Source organism: Epinephelus moara, chromosome 21 (assembly GCF_006386435.1).
Source record: "Epinephelus moara isolate mb chromosome 21, YSFRI_EMoa_1.0, whole genome shotgun sequence".
Lineage (NCBI taxonomy): Eukaryota > Metazoa > Chordata > Actinopteri > Perciformes > Serranidae > Epinephelus > Epinephelus moara.
Window position 1 is genome coordinate 18,371,076 of NC_065526.1, and position 18,476 is coordinate 18,389,551.

General features: G+C 43.7%; 1 protein-coding gene across 2 annotated transcripts; it reads left to right on the forward strand.

Moving 5' to 3' along the window:
- The first annotated feature begins 429 nt into the window (after positions 1-429).
- On the forward strand, positions 430-16,094 carry LOC126382680 (angiopoietin-related protein 1-like). Of its 2 annotated transcripts, XM_050032697.1 has the most exons (6): positions 430-618; positions 5,390-5,475; positions 7,114-7,943; positions 10,716-10,909; positions 12,009-12,279; positions 14,091-16,094. In XM_050032697.1, the coding sequence occupies exons 3-6, from the start codon at positions 7,151-7,153 to the stop codon at positions 14,276-14,278; spliced, it is 1,446 nt and encodes a 481-aa protein (XP_049888654.1). In that variant the 5' UTR covers positions 430-618; positions 5,390-5,475; positions 7,114-7,150; the 3' UTR covers positions 14,279-16,094. The 2 variants fall into 2 exon arrangements, with proteins under 2 accessions (XP_049888654.1, XP_049888653.1); XM_050032696.1 differs by lacking the exon at positions 5,390-5,475.
- Positions 16,095-18,476: the final 2,382 nt, after the last annotated feature.

The window sequence follows — 18,476 nt, forward strand, 5'->3', positions numbered from 1 at the left end:
ATTGGAAACAGCTTTATGAGGAGCTGGTAAGCTTTGAGAAGCTGTAGTTACATGAATGAAGCTGACAGATGTGTGTGTGACAGAAAGAAAAAGTGAGTTTATGTGTGACGTCTACCAGCCTGACAGACAAATAGCCTGCGTGGGAGACAATATGACAATGTAAACAAAACCTTCTGAAAATTACATGATGACAGCTAGACTGATTTTGAGTGTCTTCACCACTCTTGCTGACTCAGAGTCAATCTGATTCATCGCTTAGTGTTTCATTTGTGGTGAAACCTTATATCAGGAGGAGTCTTTCTGTTCTTCCCAAACTTTATGCGACATCAGAGGAGGAGGGCAGGGCCAAGCCTGCCCTCTCTGCTCAAACTACAGAGAGAAATCACACCATCAGCCTCCCTCTTTCTGAGTATGGACCACCCTCTACTGTTCTCCTAGCGGACGGTGTTTGCTTGGGCCATAGCTGCGTGCAGGCCTTCATTCTCAATGAGAGCAAAGGCAGAGGGAGAGTGAGAGGAGGAGAATGGAGAGCATGAACCTGCGTAGGAAACACAACTGAGACACCAACCTGGGTCTTACCTGCACCTCCTGGACGGCTGACTGAACTCACTGACACAGGTAAGATTTTATTTTTTCCAGTTGTGCTTTTATAAGCTTTGGAAAAGTATTCAAACTGCTGAAACATTAGATTCCCCAGTCATCACTACCATTGAAAAATTGTACTTTGATCATAAAAGTAAAGTTAATATGTAGAGCAGTAAAATTTAATATGGAAGCTGGATCCTTTAGACATCCACGACTACTGCTGAAGACCTGTGAGTGACTGTAAAATGCTGAAATTAATGTCAATATTTGCGTTTTTAAGTCATTTATATTCGTTTTTGAATTTCATATTTACATGTGGTGTAAGCCCGTATGATCATATTCACAATGTGCAGTACAAATCCCATGCATCATGTCGTCCCCTCAGCAGACGGACCTAATCTGCGGCACCATCAGAATAAGTTGTGGGCTAATTGGCAGAGTCCTTAAAATCTGCGAGCCCAGAGCAAAAGCCACAACAAACTCAGACTGGAAAACTTTGTGACGTGTAGTATATCCACTGTGTGTGTTGAAATAAAGTTGGAGAGAAACAAGGGGATGCAAATGCGGGGGCTTTTTTAAGGGCTTTAACGTATGATAAAATCTTTGAGTTGGGGAAGCTCACCAGTGGACAGTCAGAGCTCAGTGCTACCACTTAGTGGGCCGATTGGCAGTGCCCTCATGCTCCTCTGGGGTGGGAAAACCAGCCACCGCAAAGTTTGACCCGTCTGGTTGCAAAGCTTGCATTAATATAGATGAGTTGGCTGGATCTGGTCAGGTCTGGTTCTGAGCGAGGAGCTGGAGAAAATCCCCTTTAATAAGTCAACAAAAAAGCACGACTGCTGCGGCCGACTTGATGAAGACCAGCAGGGTGTGAACGACAGAGAGAGACCTGGTGGTAATAAGTAACTGTCGATGAGATTCACAGCCCTGGCCGAGGAGCCTCTGTGTAAACACTGTCACTCCTGTCAGGCCGGGGCCTGAGAGATTCATATTGTGGGGTTGGAGACGTGCAGACGGGCCAATTGCTGAGACGGAGCTATTGAAGGGGATGACCTGTGATTACGGAAAGACAGGAAAAAGTACTCCCCGGGTAATAATAACCGACTGACAGTGCCAAGGTGTTTCTGAGCCCTGACACATGGCCCGTTTTCCTTAAAGTGTCTTTTTCTTTGCCCTCAGATGGTTTATAATCTATGACAAAACAAACTTTGGGTTATTCCATATGTTAAAGCTGAAGTACAGACTTCAGGGCATTTTGTTATGTTGCTGAAATGTTAAGCTATTAAAAATTAATGTTGGCTCAGACACTTTCTTTCCATCCTAGTCGCCAGAATACATGTTGGCATTTTCAGTGTCTGCAAACCACAGATATGTTACATTTGTACATTATTATGTAGATGTTGAATCTTGACATGTCTTTATGCTTTAACAATGCTGTGGTTAATGTGTAGTTAGTTTTAGGCAATAAAAACACTTGGTTACAGTTAGGTTTTGGCTTGGTTTTGGTGGCATGATCCTGGCAAGAAATACAGTAATGTCTTGGTGAAAAACAACCAGTTTTTGTGGAATTATCCTGACAGGAAACGCAGCCATATCTTGATTAAAAAACAACTGATTTTTGTGGTATTGTCCTGATAGGAAATGCAGTGATGCCTCGCTACAGAACAATCGCTTATTGTGGCACTATTTTGGCAGGAAACGCGGCCATGTCTCGGTAAAAAACAATTGCTTTTTGTGGCACTATCCTGGCTTGAAACACAACAATGTCTTGCTAAAGTGCAACCACTTACTGTGGCTCTATCTCAGCAATGTCTCAATAAAAAACTTTCTAAAATCTTTGTGACACTGTCCTGAACACAGAAATTTCTCGCTAACAAACAACCGCCTTTTGAGGCACTATTCAGACAGGTAACACAGCAATGTCTCACCAAAGAACAACCACTTATCGTGGCACTATCCCAGCAGGAAATGCAGCAATGTTTCGGTAAAAATCAATTGCTTTTTGAGGCACTATTCTGGCAGGAAATGCAGCGATGTCTCAGAAAAAAACAATTGCTTTTCATGGCACTATCCCAGGTGGAAATGCAATGATATCTTAGAAAAAACCCCAACCACTTATCGTGGTACTATTCTGGCTGGAAACACAGCACTGTCTCTCTAAAGAGCAACCGCTTATCATGGCACTATCCCAGGTGAAAAGGCAGCGATGTCTCGATAGACAAACAACTGCTTTTTGTGGCACTGTCCTGGCTAAATAAGCAGATATGTCTCACTAATAAACAACCAATTTTCGTGGCACTATCCCAGCAGGAAACACAGCAATGGGCGGTGAAAAAACACTGATGTTTGGTGGCCAAAAAGCTGCTGGAAACATGGCCATGATTCACTCAATAACAACCAGTTAAGAACAGTTTGTTGTTCTTAAACAGTGGTCTGCAACTTGGCAGACATATCGCTTAGGTGTCACGCCATTAACTATCCCCTCCACCTTCTGAAAGTCAAATGAACTCATATACTACATTACCTTCGAGACGTTGATATGATGCCTGTGAAATGTAGTAGCTTAATGATTCCATGCTTTGTAGAAATGCCAACATTTTCCTGTGGCTACTGGGCTGTTCTTTCTCTCAATAAGTCATTGTGCTTTATGAAAACATACAAAACAAACTTGCTGTTATGTTTTTTCCTTTGACAATGATAAAAGTATACTATTCTGCTACCGCAGCAGTTTGAGCTTAGGTAATGCTCTGGGATCTGTCCCATTAACTGTGGTCAGGACTCTTCAGTGCAACTAAACATCAAGCGGCGACCACAGAAATGATTCAAAGCCCCTGCTGTCTCTGCCTTGGACTCATCTAATTCCGCTTCTTTGGCATCTGTTAAAATCCTCAGCAGATTTGTTTTGATGAACGCCGATATGAAGCGGGTGTATGCCTGTCAGAGGTGTTGGATGAAGGTTACTTAACCTCCTTGGCCATATCCACCAGTCTGCCTTCTGGTTGGATTTGGCCCTAAATCAACACGAAGTTGGCTCACCATTAGCTCCACTTCCAGAGCCAAGCCTTGCTATTGAATAGGGAGGGAGGGATCTTTCACTTAGCATGCATTTTTTGAACATCACCCTCCCCTGCTCCATTCGTCGTGCTGTCAAAACCAATATGATCAAAACACAAGCTTTCCGTCCAAAAATAGACTCCAGAAAACATTACTCATAAATCAGGGATTCCTGCTCCCTCTGCTGCTCCTCAAACACATCCAGTTCTTTTATTCCTCACCAAATTCTAATTTATCTCTTTGTACAGCCAGGCAGAAATGGCGGAAGTTAAAATGAGTCAGTGAGGTCAAATCACTACCACCTGCTGACTTCTAGCATTTTTCTCATTACAGATACACGCACTACTGCACCTCATGAATACTGGCAGTGAGCGCTATCTCATTAAAGTGATATATTCACTGTCATCCATGGCCACATTATCTCAATTTTCTACCAAATATATTCACTCTCAGTCACATCTGTTGTCAGATTGAGAGGTTTTTAACATGCTAACTCTGAACACGAGCCGGTGCAGGTACGCTGAAAGACTATAGGGGAGGTGCATGAAGGGTCTGAGCCTGGAGAGCTACAGAAATATGAAAAACAGATCCCAGCGCTTGCCCACACCCAGACACCTGATACAGATGTGGTAAGGGCCGTAATGAAAGAGAACCCGTAAGGGAATGCATTGAAAATCCGAGTTACGATAACAGATTTGTGGTAGGTGGGTGGCACTGCTCTTACTCCACCACAAGAGTACCAGAAGGCAAACTCTGCCAAGGGCAGGACTGAGCTGATACGTGAAACCAGCTGTGTTCCTGCCAGTCTGCACGTTTCCACTTTACATTTTAATGCTCACTTAATTCATAATTAAGCAAGACTCTTGATTGGAAGCTCCCTCCGGTATCATGCCAAGAGATGCACGGTGTGTTGAATTATTTAGGATTAGAGGAGAAAAGAAAACATCTGGTGGGAAATTGTACAAAAGTACAAAATGAGTGGTAACCAAGAGGACACATTGTTGTGAAAACTTGGACCAAGATGACATTCTGTATTTTTCTAATGGCCGAAAAATCCCATTAAAAGACCACAGCGCCAACAATGAATTTATCACTCATACAGCCAAAGCTTGACAGAGCATAATCCTCGGTGCCATACCTCCACTGTTGTCCAAAAACTACTGAAAAAAAACATGAGCGAGCCACAACCATTACACTGAATGACATCTTCCTTTATTACAATGAACATGGACACTGCTATTTATTTGGAATCAATTCTGTTATAATGTTGTCAGCACTCCTAAACCCATCAAATTTTTATTATTCTGTGGCTGAAAGTAGTCCTCAACAATTTGCCTCTCTTTGAGTTACATTTGCTAAAAACTACAGTGCCCAGCTGTATTGGGGGAATTAGTGTGCTTAGATTTTTTTAACAACCCGGTCTCACTCCGAAGTCATCGAAATCCAGCGCTTGGCCAGTGATTTGCTGTGTCAGACACTGACGAAAAATGCCATCCTTTAATATTGGCATTATAAGCGGCTGGTCGCCTTTATAGTTCAACAGTGCTTGGTGGTGTCAGAGGGTTTTTGTTGTTGCTTAAACCTAACCATGTGCGTTAGTTGTTGAAGGAAAAACAACATCAATTTGCGGTGTTGTACCGACGTAGTTCCTTTATTTTGAAAGAGACTGTATGTAAACAGTAAATTTCTTGTAAAAACTGAAGTGTATTTTGAAATAAGACAATGCATGTAACTTGACATTGTGTTCCAGAACATCAACAACCAACGCACCCAGGGTACCTTTCACGTCGTATCTGGACGTGGAAAGTCCATGACCAAACGCTGATATGTGACGAGGTTGGAGTGAGAATGTGTTGTTTTAAAAAAGACAAATTTAAACCAGCTCTGTATCACAAGAATGCGGGTAGTATTTGTAAATGAACCGTGTTAAATTTCTTTCTATCTTGCCAGAGCCCAGATCTCCCTGCTCATTTGTCAGCTAAAATTTTCATTGTTGGGCTGTTGCTTGGACTACAGATTGTACTTCAACATTTTTGTTAAGGAGGTTAAAAAGAGGACATATCATTGGGGTACAACCCATGCAGTAAAATCTGTTCTGCACTTTCCGAAAGCCTCAGTAGCTGGCGCACCGTCTTAGAACATGAGGATGTTTGATTCATTTCACTGAGGCGTCTTCAGTCCGAAATATATTCAAAAAGATATGAGTGAGAATTACAATTCTGTGATTACTGAAAAAGTCTTCAATAAAAGCCCAAAAATAGATGCTGTCTAGATGAAAATGTTATATTGTATCAGCTGCCATCCATTCAGTCGTACCCAAAACGTTCTGTCAAGGCCAGTGCACGCACGGAGAATAAAAAAAGACAAAGGGACACCTGAGCAGACACCATCTCTTTATTTCTAGCATTGTCTGCTGTAACCCTTCAACGTCGCAGTTCCAGTTATATTGCGTACGTGTCATACCCCATAGCTCTCATGGGGTCAAACAGCATGTCCCTGCCTCCTTTGAATAGCCCTGATTTTTGTATGCCCGCTGCCATCACGGACACAAAGAGCAAAGAAGCAGATGGAGAGAGAGGCCATCCCTGTCTCTCTGTTTCTCTCAAACTCAGATCAAACTGTAAAACTAGGCAGTGCTGATCAAATATAAACCAAGATTCTGTTACTGTATTGAGTATTTCTTGAATAAGTTTTGTGGTGGTATAGTGGTACAGTGAGTAGCATTGTTGCCTCACAGCAAGAGGGTTCCTGGTTCGAACCTTGGCTGGGGGATCAAACTCGGGATACTCCGGCTTCCTCCCGCAGTCCAAAGACTTGCAGGTTAATTGGTGACTCTAAATTGGCTGTAGGTGTGAATGTAAGCGTGAATGGTTGTCTGTCTCTATGTGTCAGCCCTGTGAGTGTAGTGACCTGTCCAGGGTGTACCCTGCCTCTCGCCCAATGTCAGCTGGGATAGGCTCCAGCCCCCCACGAACCCTAACAAGATAAGTGGCTACCGAAATTGCATAAATAGATTAATACTGACTTGACGATGCACTAGATGAAATGTCTGGGGATAACCAAAGTCATCATAGTTCATTCTAGGGGGCCCTGACACACCAAGCAGACAGTCAGCTGTTGGTCAAAATCTGTTTTGGTGGTGTATCCCGTACCAATGAGGGACATAAATTTGTGTGCAAAAGTTTACAGATATTTTTTTCTCTGGAGACAAGTGGTGGACCTACTAACATCCATTCGTCGTTGCCATCCTCCCAGCATGGCTAAAATGAAACTATAATTTGTGTTTTAAAGACTCACGTCTTCAGTCAGAACCAGTGGACTTGGGGGGTTTAGTGTCAAAGGCAGGGTAGAGAAGTTAGAAAGTATCGAGAAGTACATTGTTGGTTTTATATGGGCTTTATTGATAATAAGTGTAACATAAAATAGCACCAACCTTTTCCAGTAAAATGGTCTGCATTTCTCTCTCTTTTATAGATCTTTAGCTTGTTTGGTGATAAAGAGAGGAGGAACCATGGGACCTGGAACATGGAGCGTATTTATTCTATTTGGTCTGTCTTTCTGGAGCAACAGCCAAGCCCTCACAAAGCACCCCATCCTCAACCGGATACGAAGGGCTCCAGAGGCCAGCGGAGAAAGCAAGAAGTGCTCCTACACCTTCCTGGTCCCTGAGCAGAAGATCACAGGACCCATCTGTGCCGCCCGCGGCTACTCGACCGACAAGGACCGAGTGACACGCCTGGATGTGGCTGCAGTGCGTGACCTTCTGTCAAAGCAGCGTAGGGAGGTGGAGACTTTGAAGTTGGTGGTGGACGTGGACGGCAACTTGGTGAATGAGATGAAGCTGCTGAGGAAAGAGAGCAGGAACATGAACTCCAGAGTGACCCAGCTCTACATGCAGCTGCTGCACGAGATCATCAGGAAGAGGGATAACTCACTGGAGCTGGCACAGCTGGAGACACGCATCCTCAACGCCACCACAGAGTCTCTGCGCCTGGCTTCCCGGTACAGGGAACTGGAGGCCAAATACGCAGCTCTGTCTGCAGTGGTGAACAACCAGTCAGTGCTGATTGGAGCACTGGAGGAGCGTTGTATGCAGGTGTACAGCCGCAGGCATGACCAGCCACCCATTGGACCTCCACTTGTGCAGGTGGTGCCTGAGAACATTCCTGTTAATGTGCCTCGTTTCACCAATGAGATTCAGAGGGACAACACCCGAGGCTTTGCCCGAGAAAGGGGCTCACGCTCTGGGCCGTCACCCACTAGCGGCACCCTGGAAGTTCCACAAAGAAACTTCAGTGCTGAAGGTGAGTGAGTGAGGAAATGAGTTATTGAGAGGTCTATCCATCCATAAATTATTCTTATTATGATCAATTATTATTCATTCATAGATTCAGTCACAAAAATCCAAACCAGTCATGGTGAAATTTAAAGCAGTCATGACTTTGCAGGCCAAGCATAGCAAAATAATAATCACTGACTTTGAATATAGCTGCAGGTGGGCCGGTGGCCTCATTTCCAAAGGTTAAAGATTTGCAAATTCAGCTGGAACTCTGCTCTCCCACTCTACAGAAAGAACACAAACCAGGATGGAAATAAAAATGTTGTAACGTCTCGATTGAGGCAGGGGACTTAAAGCAAAGCAAAGAAAGGCCTAACCAGCGCGATTTCGCTCATCAACAGAAATTCCTGACACATTTAGATTGCCCTCGTCCAAGAATAATAAAGTGTGTAGGATTTCTGTGCAGCTGTGTATGAAAACGATCCCTTACAAGACTGTTCCATTGCGTGTGAGACATAGACAAAACCCAGGCTGGCATGATAGGCTCCTGCAAACCACGAAGTAGAGGCACTTCTGGTGTACTTCATGAAGTGAATGGACCATATCTTTACATTATTATTGTTGTGTTAGTAGCATGGAGGGGGTTACTTGGGATTCAAATGAACTTGCTGCCACATGTGCTATTAATTAAAAATCTTGTGATGAGAATGTTGAATTAACCTTGAAAAAAGGTTATACAATGGGTTAACACGGTGTCTATTTTGGTTAGTCGACCTCAAATGAAGGCAAGTAATTTCTCATTAAAGTGACTTAATTTGCCCCAAACTCCTCCGCTGTTCTGGGAGGACGTAGTAAACAGCTTTGTGGACCTAGATAAATGTGTTTCGGATTACTCTGTCAGCTGTTGTGATTTTGTTCCTGTTTACTGTTTTTCCCTACTTATTTAGCCCTCTGTCGACATTGACTTCAATGCCTTCTCATTGTGAAAACTCAAAGCACCCATGTTGTTTAACTTAGTGCTCTGGCACCAAATGTGGCTAAAACTGCCCGACAAAGCCAAAATGCAGTAACAATAAACTTGGTCAAAAGACCAGAATCAGACATTTTGATATGTGTTTACCCATGTAAATTGCTAATCCTGCAGAAATGTATTATTTACTGGCTTTTTCCAGCCTGCTTCCTGTAATTGAAATAGTGGTGCTCCAACGTCTTTGTAATTGTGTAATAGAGAGGAAGTAGGTAAATCTTATTATAATGGAAAAAAAGTCCCAGAGGAAAGGAAAATTCAAAATAAGATAGATATTGTTTGTCCAGCCTATTTCTTTTTTAGATATAACTGACTTCCACGTCCCCAGAGCCAGTCTGCAAGGCCAGGGATCAGCATGCTCGGGGCCCCTGCCTGCCATCCAGCACACAATGCACTGGACCCTGATTCCTGTCCCTGCAGGTGGTGGGCCCACAGGGCAGTGGCTCCATGTTAATTATTCAGGAGAGAGTTACTGCTTCAAGCGAAGGAGTTCAAGTATCTCGCACTCTTGTTCTCTGATGAGGGTAAAATGGAGCCTGACACTGATCTGAGGTTTGGTGCTGAATCTGCAGTGATGCGGGCACTTCGCCAGACCGTCATGGTGAAGAGGGAGCTGAGCCGGAAGGCGATGCTTTCAATTTACTGGTTCATCTAGTCCCAACCCTCACCTATGGTCATGAACTTGACATATTGACCAAAAGAATGAGGTTGCGGATACAAGTGGCTGAAATAAGTTTCCTCCGTGGGGTGGCTGGGCTCAGCCTTAGAGATAGGGTAAGGAGCCCGGACATCTGGAGGGAGCTCGGAGTAGAGCTGCTGCTCCTTCGCGTCGAAAGGGGTCAGTTGAGGTGGTTCTGGCATCTGCTCAGGATGCCTCTTGGGCACCACCCGTTAGAGGTGTTCTGGGCATGTCCAACTGGTGGGAGGCCCTGGGGCCTTCTCAACGGACAGCACCACCCTGTCACTCAAAGCTGCCAGAACCTCATTTAATAACATTTGAACAAATGAATTTTATTAAAACATGTTTAACGTGTTTATTTCTGTTGTAAAATTAGGCATTTTAACATGCGGGGTCCTTGAGAGCTGACTCGCTCTCAGAGCCAGCCTCCAGTGGCCATTTAAGGAACTGCACTTACCACCCATTAGAGGTGTTTGGGCACGTCCCACTGGTAGGAGGCCCCGGGTTGGACCCAGAACATGCTGGAGGGATTATATATCTCATCTGGCCTGGGAACGCCTTGGGATCCCCCAGGAGGAGCAGGAAAGTGTTGCTGGGGAGAGGGAGAGGGGGTGCTTTGTTCAGTCTGCTATCCCCACGCCCTGGCCCCAGATAAGCAGATAAAAATAGATGGATAGATGGATGTTGGCCTCCTTTTTCAGCCCAGAAGGCTGTTGCGTTGACGCAAATAAGATGCGCTAAGAAACATTAAACAGCATTCGCTACTGTAGATGTGCAGAGCAGCCATCTCAGATTTTGAGTTCAAGGTTGGTGAGGTTGCTCTGATTTTCCAAGTTGGAAATCAGACTTCAGGTAGCAGCAGTCAAAATTTTCAACTGGGAACTTGGGAATTCCAACTTCACAGTTTAAATGGAACACCTTAGGAGCCCAAACATAGATTGTCCACACAGATTTTTTTCTTTTTGTCTGTGTGTGGCTGTAAAAACACCTTAGGTTAAGGATTTTACAACTATTTGCTGTTACAGACTTCTTCACACACTTCTCCGTCCTTCTCACCACCTGCCTCCCTCTGTTGTTTTTCTTTCCTTCAGGCTCGTTCAGGGACTGTCTCGCGGCGCAGGAAGCTGGCCACAGCACCAGCGGCATGTACCTGATCAGACCAGACGAAGCAGAGAGGCCAGTGCAGGCCTGGTGTGAACAGGATATCGACAACGGGGGCTGGACCGTTATCCAGAGCAGGAGAGACGGATCAGTCAACTTCTTCAGGAACTGGGATAACTACAAGGTGATGACGTGTGACACTTCCCCTACCCTGTCTGTCTTATTTTTCTCTCTCCTTATCCAACTTGAATATTTGGGTCATCCAGAGACAACAGGGGTGCCGTTATATGACCCATCTAGAGGGACCATCTGGGGTCTGTGGGACTGTTGGGCCAGAATCCTTGTGTTTTCATTTAGTGTGAAATATAACGCCCCGTCAGCAGCACTATTTGTCCAAGGTCATTTAGGTTTGAGATTCCCATTATGAAACATTAGATGGCCCTCTAGGTATGTTCCACAGCTCAATCTGCAGGCGTTTCTTTCCAAAACCGCTACTACTATGGTGCCTTCCTGGATGGATGGCTGGTTGGCTTACTGCACCACACCATATAGACCCTCTCATCAAAGCTCTGTGAGAATGAGATGGAGTATATCACTGCTGGCAGCCTCGGCGATCCAGTGTTCCATTGAGCCCGGCCAGGCTTGTGCATGTGTAACTGTAAGCTAAATTGCTCTCTTCAACATTGATTTGCCTCTGCGCTCTCCCACAAAGCCACCACATGTACACACACACACACACACACACACATACAGCACCAGAGAGGAGGCCCTGGACTGAAACCCTACATCATTCATCATCTGCTGGCTCACCCAGCTAATCCACAATCACAAACCTCAACCTCCTCAACCAAGTGAAGTGTTCTGAAGGCACTCGGCCAGACGTAGATTGCTCGCGGTTATTCAACACAAGCGCCCAGGCCAGTTTCGCCATTAGTCGTGATCCAAGTGGGGTTTGAGTGACGAACCGGCATTCTGAAGATGGATGCTTATTTTCCTGCATAAACTCTACAACATGGCTTTGTTAGGAATTTCAAAGACAGGGAGGCATCCTCTTGCCACAGCTTTTTTCTTTTGAAGTCCTGCAGTTAAGTAGAGATCCACGTCCAGAACGTCATCAAAAAGAAAATTCTCATTTGTTCTGTTACAAGCCTCACCACAAGGGGGTTTTATGTTCCCAAACAATTCTCATGTTTCCAAACTCCCCAGGCTACCACATAAAAAACAATGCTCATTATTTTCTGTAATCTCCCTGTAACCTTCCTTTTAATCTTCCTTTGACTCAGAGCGGCTTTGGCAACATAGACGGCGAATACTGGCTCGGTCTGGAAGGCATCTACAACCTGGGGAGGCAGGGGGACTACAAGCTGCTGGTGGAGCTGGAGGACTGGATGAACAAGAAGGTGTACGCTCAGTACAGCAGCTTCCATCTAGAGCCTGAGAGTGAGGGTTACCGTCTGCGACTGGGAACCTACCAGGGGAACGCCGGGGACTCCCTGAGCAGCCACAACGGCAAACAGTTCACAACTCTGGATCGAGACAAGGATGCCTTCTCAGGTAGACGAACACGGGGTCCCATTGCGCTCTCGAAGCATACAGTCTCCTAATTGCATCATGTTTCATTGAAATTTCAAGCCTCTCTTTTAATATTATAATGTTACATACAGTAGATGTCTCTCTGCACGGTCCCAGTTTGGAGAAGCGGCAGGAGTGCAGACACAGAAGCTAAGCAATGTACTGCAGTAGATGAGGGCAGCAGTAAAATGTGTTTTAACCACTTAAAAATCCATAACAGTTTAAGTGTATATTAAGATATTATTAACTAAATTAAGAATATTTTCACCACTCTACCTTTACACCAGACAGCCCGTTCAATCAGGGAAGCCGTTAAGTGCTTCACTTCCCCATCTATGCTTTCGTCAAAGCCACCAGACTCCATTAACAAAAACAGTAATTTAAGCACGCTGAACATGGTGGTTGCTGGTCTACCACTGCCTCAATTAGTTAGTTTGTTTGTGCTATTGTGTGACTTTGGTGAGTCTGAACTAACCCTTTAAAATGCCAAAGTCACACCATAACACAAACAAACTAACTGATTGAGGCAATTATGGACCAGCAGATCCTGTATTCCCTGATGTTAAATCACTGTTGTTTTTTTTCAATGGAGTCTGGCATTGAAGAGACTGTAGATAAGAGCATCCATTTGCTGTTGTAAATTGCTGTCTGATGGTAGGGTAAAGTGGGGAAAATATTCCAAATGTAGCATACTTTTTTGGTCGAACTTTTTTTAGGGAGGCTAAAATGTGTTCTGTTGCTGACCTGTCCACAGCAGTACATTGTTTAGCTTCTGTTCCGGACTCAGGCCTACTTCTCCAAACTGGGAGCATGCTGACTGCCATTTACTGTTTGCAATACAGTACCTTGTACAGCCCCACTTCAAAAGAACTGAGCTATCCCTGTAAGCTTTAAAGTTCTATTTCATTGGTCAAAAACCTGACACCACCATGGTGGTGTTACAAAAGAATCCCATTCTTGAAATGGGACGGGTGCATCGCAGAAAGACCCTTATGTGAAGGCCATCAGGCTGCATCAGTCCTGTGTCATTTTAAATCCCACAATGCCTTGAGGACCAATTCACTTGCATCCCATCGAGCACAAAAAGAGGCGATGACACACTGGAAGCAAACAAATTATGTGTGTGACTTTGTGTCAACAGCACAACCTGTTTTTATATGTAATGTTGGAGATAAGGAACATAACAATTCTCCAATTTCTGGAGGTGTTACATGCTGGGAGCATATCTGTGTACCCCAGCTCAGTATTCTCGTAATATGACACATTAATACCTTTCAAAGGGTTTTATTTTCTCGGCAACCTACACTCTCAGATTTTTGGGCAAGACCGTTTAAACAGTTTAAACATTGATACCTCCCCAGTGCCTGTACAGATTTTTACATTCAAATTGCATTTAAAATGTCCGTCTCGCTTCGTGCTTTTGCAATTTCAACTGTGAAGATAACCCTTACCAATTTCTTACAATGTGAGTTTATATCAAGAGACATGTATAAATATTTGTAAATCACTAGGAACACAGATATTAAGTGTGCCTTATATTAAGAGAATACAAAGCTGGGGAACATAAAGATAAACCCTACATGCTCGAAGGCAAAGTGGCAGAGGTGATGACTCATGATTAGTTTGCTTCCAGTGGGTCTATCTTTAAAAAGGCATAACACAAAGTAATGATTTTCTTGAAAAATTGTGTCACTTTTTAGAGACTCTCTGGAGACAACATCAAATATGTTTCTTTGAATCATTCACACTTTCTCACAGGCGTCATCGTCACTCTTCCTGTTTCCCCTCAACAGGTAACTGTGCCCATTTCCATAAAGGAGGCTGGTGGTACAACGCCTGCGGCCAAACCAATCTAAACGGTGTCTGGTACACTGGCGGCGTCTACCGCAGCAAATTCCAAGATGGGATCTTCTGGGCTGACTATGGCGGAGGCTTCTACTCTATGAAATCTGTCCGTATGTTGATCAGGCCTATAGACTGAGGAGATACTGTAAGCCAGACTGGTCCAGGGGCAGCTACGGAGGCCAGGGCAAACTTGAACCTCATTCTGACTGTATAAGTCATCAGCAACTGGTTTATCCTAGATGAAAGAACCACAGCGATGGAGATGACCAACCATCAGTAGCAACTTGAACTGCCTCTTTTAACAGACACCGACTTTGTGTGAACATTTTTCTTTTTATATTATAACAGATTCAACATATGCCGCGTTTCCACTGCATGGTTCAGCTTGACTCGATTTGACTCTCTGACGGTATCAGGTTTTTTTTCTCTAATTTGTTTTCCACTGCAGAGCAGCACCAGGCTGGGGTGGGATTGAAGCCAGTTTTACATAGTGGCCAAATGTGAAATCACAACTTCTGCGTCTGTCACGTGATGCCGTTGGGTCCAAAAACACCCTTTTCCCCCATAGACTTACACTGCAAAAGAGAGGTCTGTAAATCAGTGTATACATTTTTTTAGTGTCACGACCCCTGTGCAATAAATTATTTTATCACCAGGATTTGATCAATTCGGTCCAATAACTAGTATTTTACTAGTATAACTAAGTATTTTTATCCCATTCAAGTTAGCAGAGGGCTAAACAGGACGATAGCCGCTCAACCAGCATAGGGCTCTAGTGCACTTGCTCTATGGGCTTGATTCATGCGCCACAGAGCAACTTTCATAGGAATGAGTAGGGCCCTGCCTCCAACCCAGTATCCAGTTGTCTTTATAGATACATGGATAATATCCTCTCCATGTAGCCTTGATTCTCAGCTGATTACCAAAGCAACAAAGCGTGGAACTGTCATTACATCATCTTTAATGTGACACTCGCTGGATCCTTTCATTGGCGTCCAAACAGAAGAACAACTGCACCGCGTCCATTGTACTGTTTTGCGGGCTGCCATGTTTTAAAATCTGGGTCAAGTGAATAAAAAATGCAAATGATGGTAGCTTGGCTAAAAATGATTGGTTTGTGCTGGATGTCCCATGTTGCACAGGTTAGGATTATAGTGATGATTCCCTCTGACCAATCAGAGGTCTAGAGTGTTTTAACTCCATCGTCTACAGGCACAAGGTTCTGCCCACAAATTTAGATAATGGAAAACCCAAGCACCAACCTTCAGTCTTGCCAAAAACTGCAGTTCCTCTAATGACCACTTGAGGCTGGCTGCAAGAGTGAATCTGTCCGCATAGACACCCATTTTAAATTGGCCTTCACAGCAGAAATGTTTACGGATTGAGTCCCAATAGCTAATTTCCCCCTCATGACAACTGAATTTTATTTTGTAACTTAACATTTCATTAATGCTTAAAGTTACACATAATTAAGGCCAACTGCCAATAGTGTCCTCATCTTCAGTCAGATCCACCCCTCGCTCCTCCACAGCGTCAGCCTCTCGCCCAAATATGGTCACTTCTGGCTCCAAAAACCACGATGGTGACGGCTGAAATGCCGAATTTGAGGCCTCAAAACAGGAGTCCGCACACCAATGGGTGACGTTACGATTGCTACATCCATTATTTTTACATTCTTTACAGTGCAGGATGTCCTGAAATGACGAGTCACTGACCAGTCAGTGGTCTGCAGTGCTTTGACTCCACCGTCTATTGTCAACTCAGCTTACTTGAAACTGAGGCGATAACAGAAAAAGGCACAAGGTACTACCCACAAATTTAGATAATGGAAAACCCAAGCAGCAACTTCCAGGGCTGAAAAATGAAGCCAGCACAGAAGTGCCAAAAACTGCAGTTCTTTGAAAAGCCACCTGAGGGTGGCTCCAAGAGCGATTCAATCCCCATAGACACCCATTTTAAAATGCCCGACATCACAGAAGAAACAAACATGTTTACAGCTTGGTACAAAAAAACATTTTTTGGTCTCTATAGCTAATTTTCCTATTCACAACAAATGTACAGGGGGTGAATTTTTATATAACTCACTGATTTACATTTTTATTAAGGCTTAATGTTATCCATAATTAAGGGTGGGTCGCTTCAAGTGACAGGCTGTCTGCCCTTGCTACACACAGACACGTCACACAGCCTCTCGCCTAAATATGGTCACCTCTAGCTCCAAAAAACCAAGATGGCGACAACTATTAGGTAGCAACATCCATTTTTTTACAGTCTTTACAGTGCAGGATGTCCTGAAGTGACGATGCTAGTAACGATTCTTCTCTGACCAATCAGTGGTCTGCAGTGTTTTAACTCCACCTTCTGGTATCACATCATCTGGAGCCTCACTTGAGGTGGTAACAACAAAGTACCACCGACTTTTGCTGCTGGGAAACCAAAAAAGAGCGATTCAAGCGGAGCCACGTCGTGCCATGCAGTGGAAATGCAGCATTAAAGGGATTTTTGGGAACCTATTAAAAGTAAGCCATACAGCTCCTTTAACCACCAAATACATAATGATGGTGAAGGGAAATTAAGAATAATTAAGGCAACGTTGCAGCTAAATAATGCAAGCTGTCTATGTGATTAAGAGACCACAGTGCTTTCCTCATTACTGGGTCTCCCCGTGGAGACGAAGCACCACATCTTTACAGAACTTCAATGGTATTGATTTCATTCATAAGCTTTAGCGTCACAGGATCTAAATGCAGCTCTTCCTACCTCGCCAAGATAAACGTGTGGGCAAAATGCTCATGCATGGTATTTTACTTGTGCTATAGTTACTGGGAGCTGGGAAATACATTGTGTTAATACATTTATAGATTTATTTAGACTCTTGATCCTCTTCCAGATCTCAACAGCTAATGGAGTAAGGCAGGTGGTGTAAATACATGTTTTATGTACATTTGATTACACAGAAACAGTACTGGTTTTATTTTTCCTCCCTACACTTAAAATGACCTTAATACTGTATGTTATATACTTTGTCCAAATGACCAGAAACGATAATTTATGTGTACAATTAACTTATCATAACAGTGAAAAGGGGCCAGGTGTCCTGAGGGAACAGTAAACGATCCTAATTTCCTTCACTGTATAAATGACAATCATTCTCAAAGTGTGCTTGCACGTATGGAAATTGCTGTTATATGTTTTTCTCGTTTGGCTGTTGATTAAATTTCAGTATGACTCTGGGAAAAAACGAGCATTGTTGGGGGAAAAAAAACTGATGGAATTATGTTTTGAGTGGTTTTCGAGCACGAGAAATATGCCGACCAAGCGTGTTGAGAGTTATAGACTATGAGACAGACAACGAGAAACACATTGCTGAAAGCCAGACAGGATGAAGAAAGAAAAAGAGCGGAGAGAGGAGGGAGGGGAGTGGGATGAACTGGGATGGAACTGGTCCAAATTTCCAAGTTATTTCCCCCCCTCTTCCTTTTAAATACAGAGAAATTTACATTCTTTCCACACAAAAGTGCTTGAACTGTATGTTTTGGTAAAATATCTTTCATTGACAAAGTCACGGGTGCCTGCACTCTGTAATCACCGGTATGGAAGGAAAGCGGCATCCTTCTGGGGAAACCGTCCCAGAGGAGAGGGGAGCTGGGGGGGTTTTTCTGGTGAGTCTGCTTTGAACAACAGTGCTGCATCCAAGAGCGTTTAGTTTCTGAGCCCAAAATAGAACCTCATATTTTTCTGTTTCTCTTATTGACCACAGTGGCCCTCACACCCATCTCTTTAACAAACTTTTACAAAGCAACAAAACACATAGCCACAATATTGGTCAACCCCAGCTGGACAGGGACACATGTTTATGAACATGTTAAAAAGCAGCGTCCAATAAAAACAGCTTCGTAATGTTAAAATTAAACAGCAGTAAAAGCTGAAGCCAGTAAGTCACAATGGCTGGCAGAGCAATATTACGCAACTAACAGTCAATAAATGGAGAACACTGAGGGTCACTTCAGAGGACATTCTTGTTCTTTCAGATTCAAAGGAATTCCTTTCATGTGCCACGCTGATTTATACTGTTAACCAAGTCCTAATTAGGTTTTTCTTAGGGACCGTTCTTTATTTATTAGACTTCATGTGACTTCATTTTTTTTTTTTTTCATCTTAACCCTCCTCGAAGCTACAAATATTCTTCCTTGAGTGCCTGGGGGAAAATTCATGACCCTCCCTCCCACATAAATAACCATAATTTTTTAAATAGTCACACCAAATGTAAGTGCTGGAGCCAATGCAATTAGCAAGCATCACAGAAGTGAGAGTTATCACCAAAACAAAGAGTT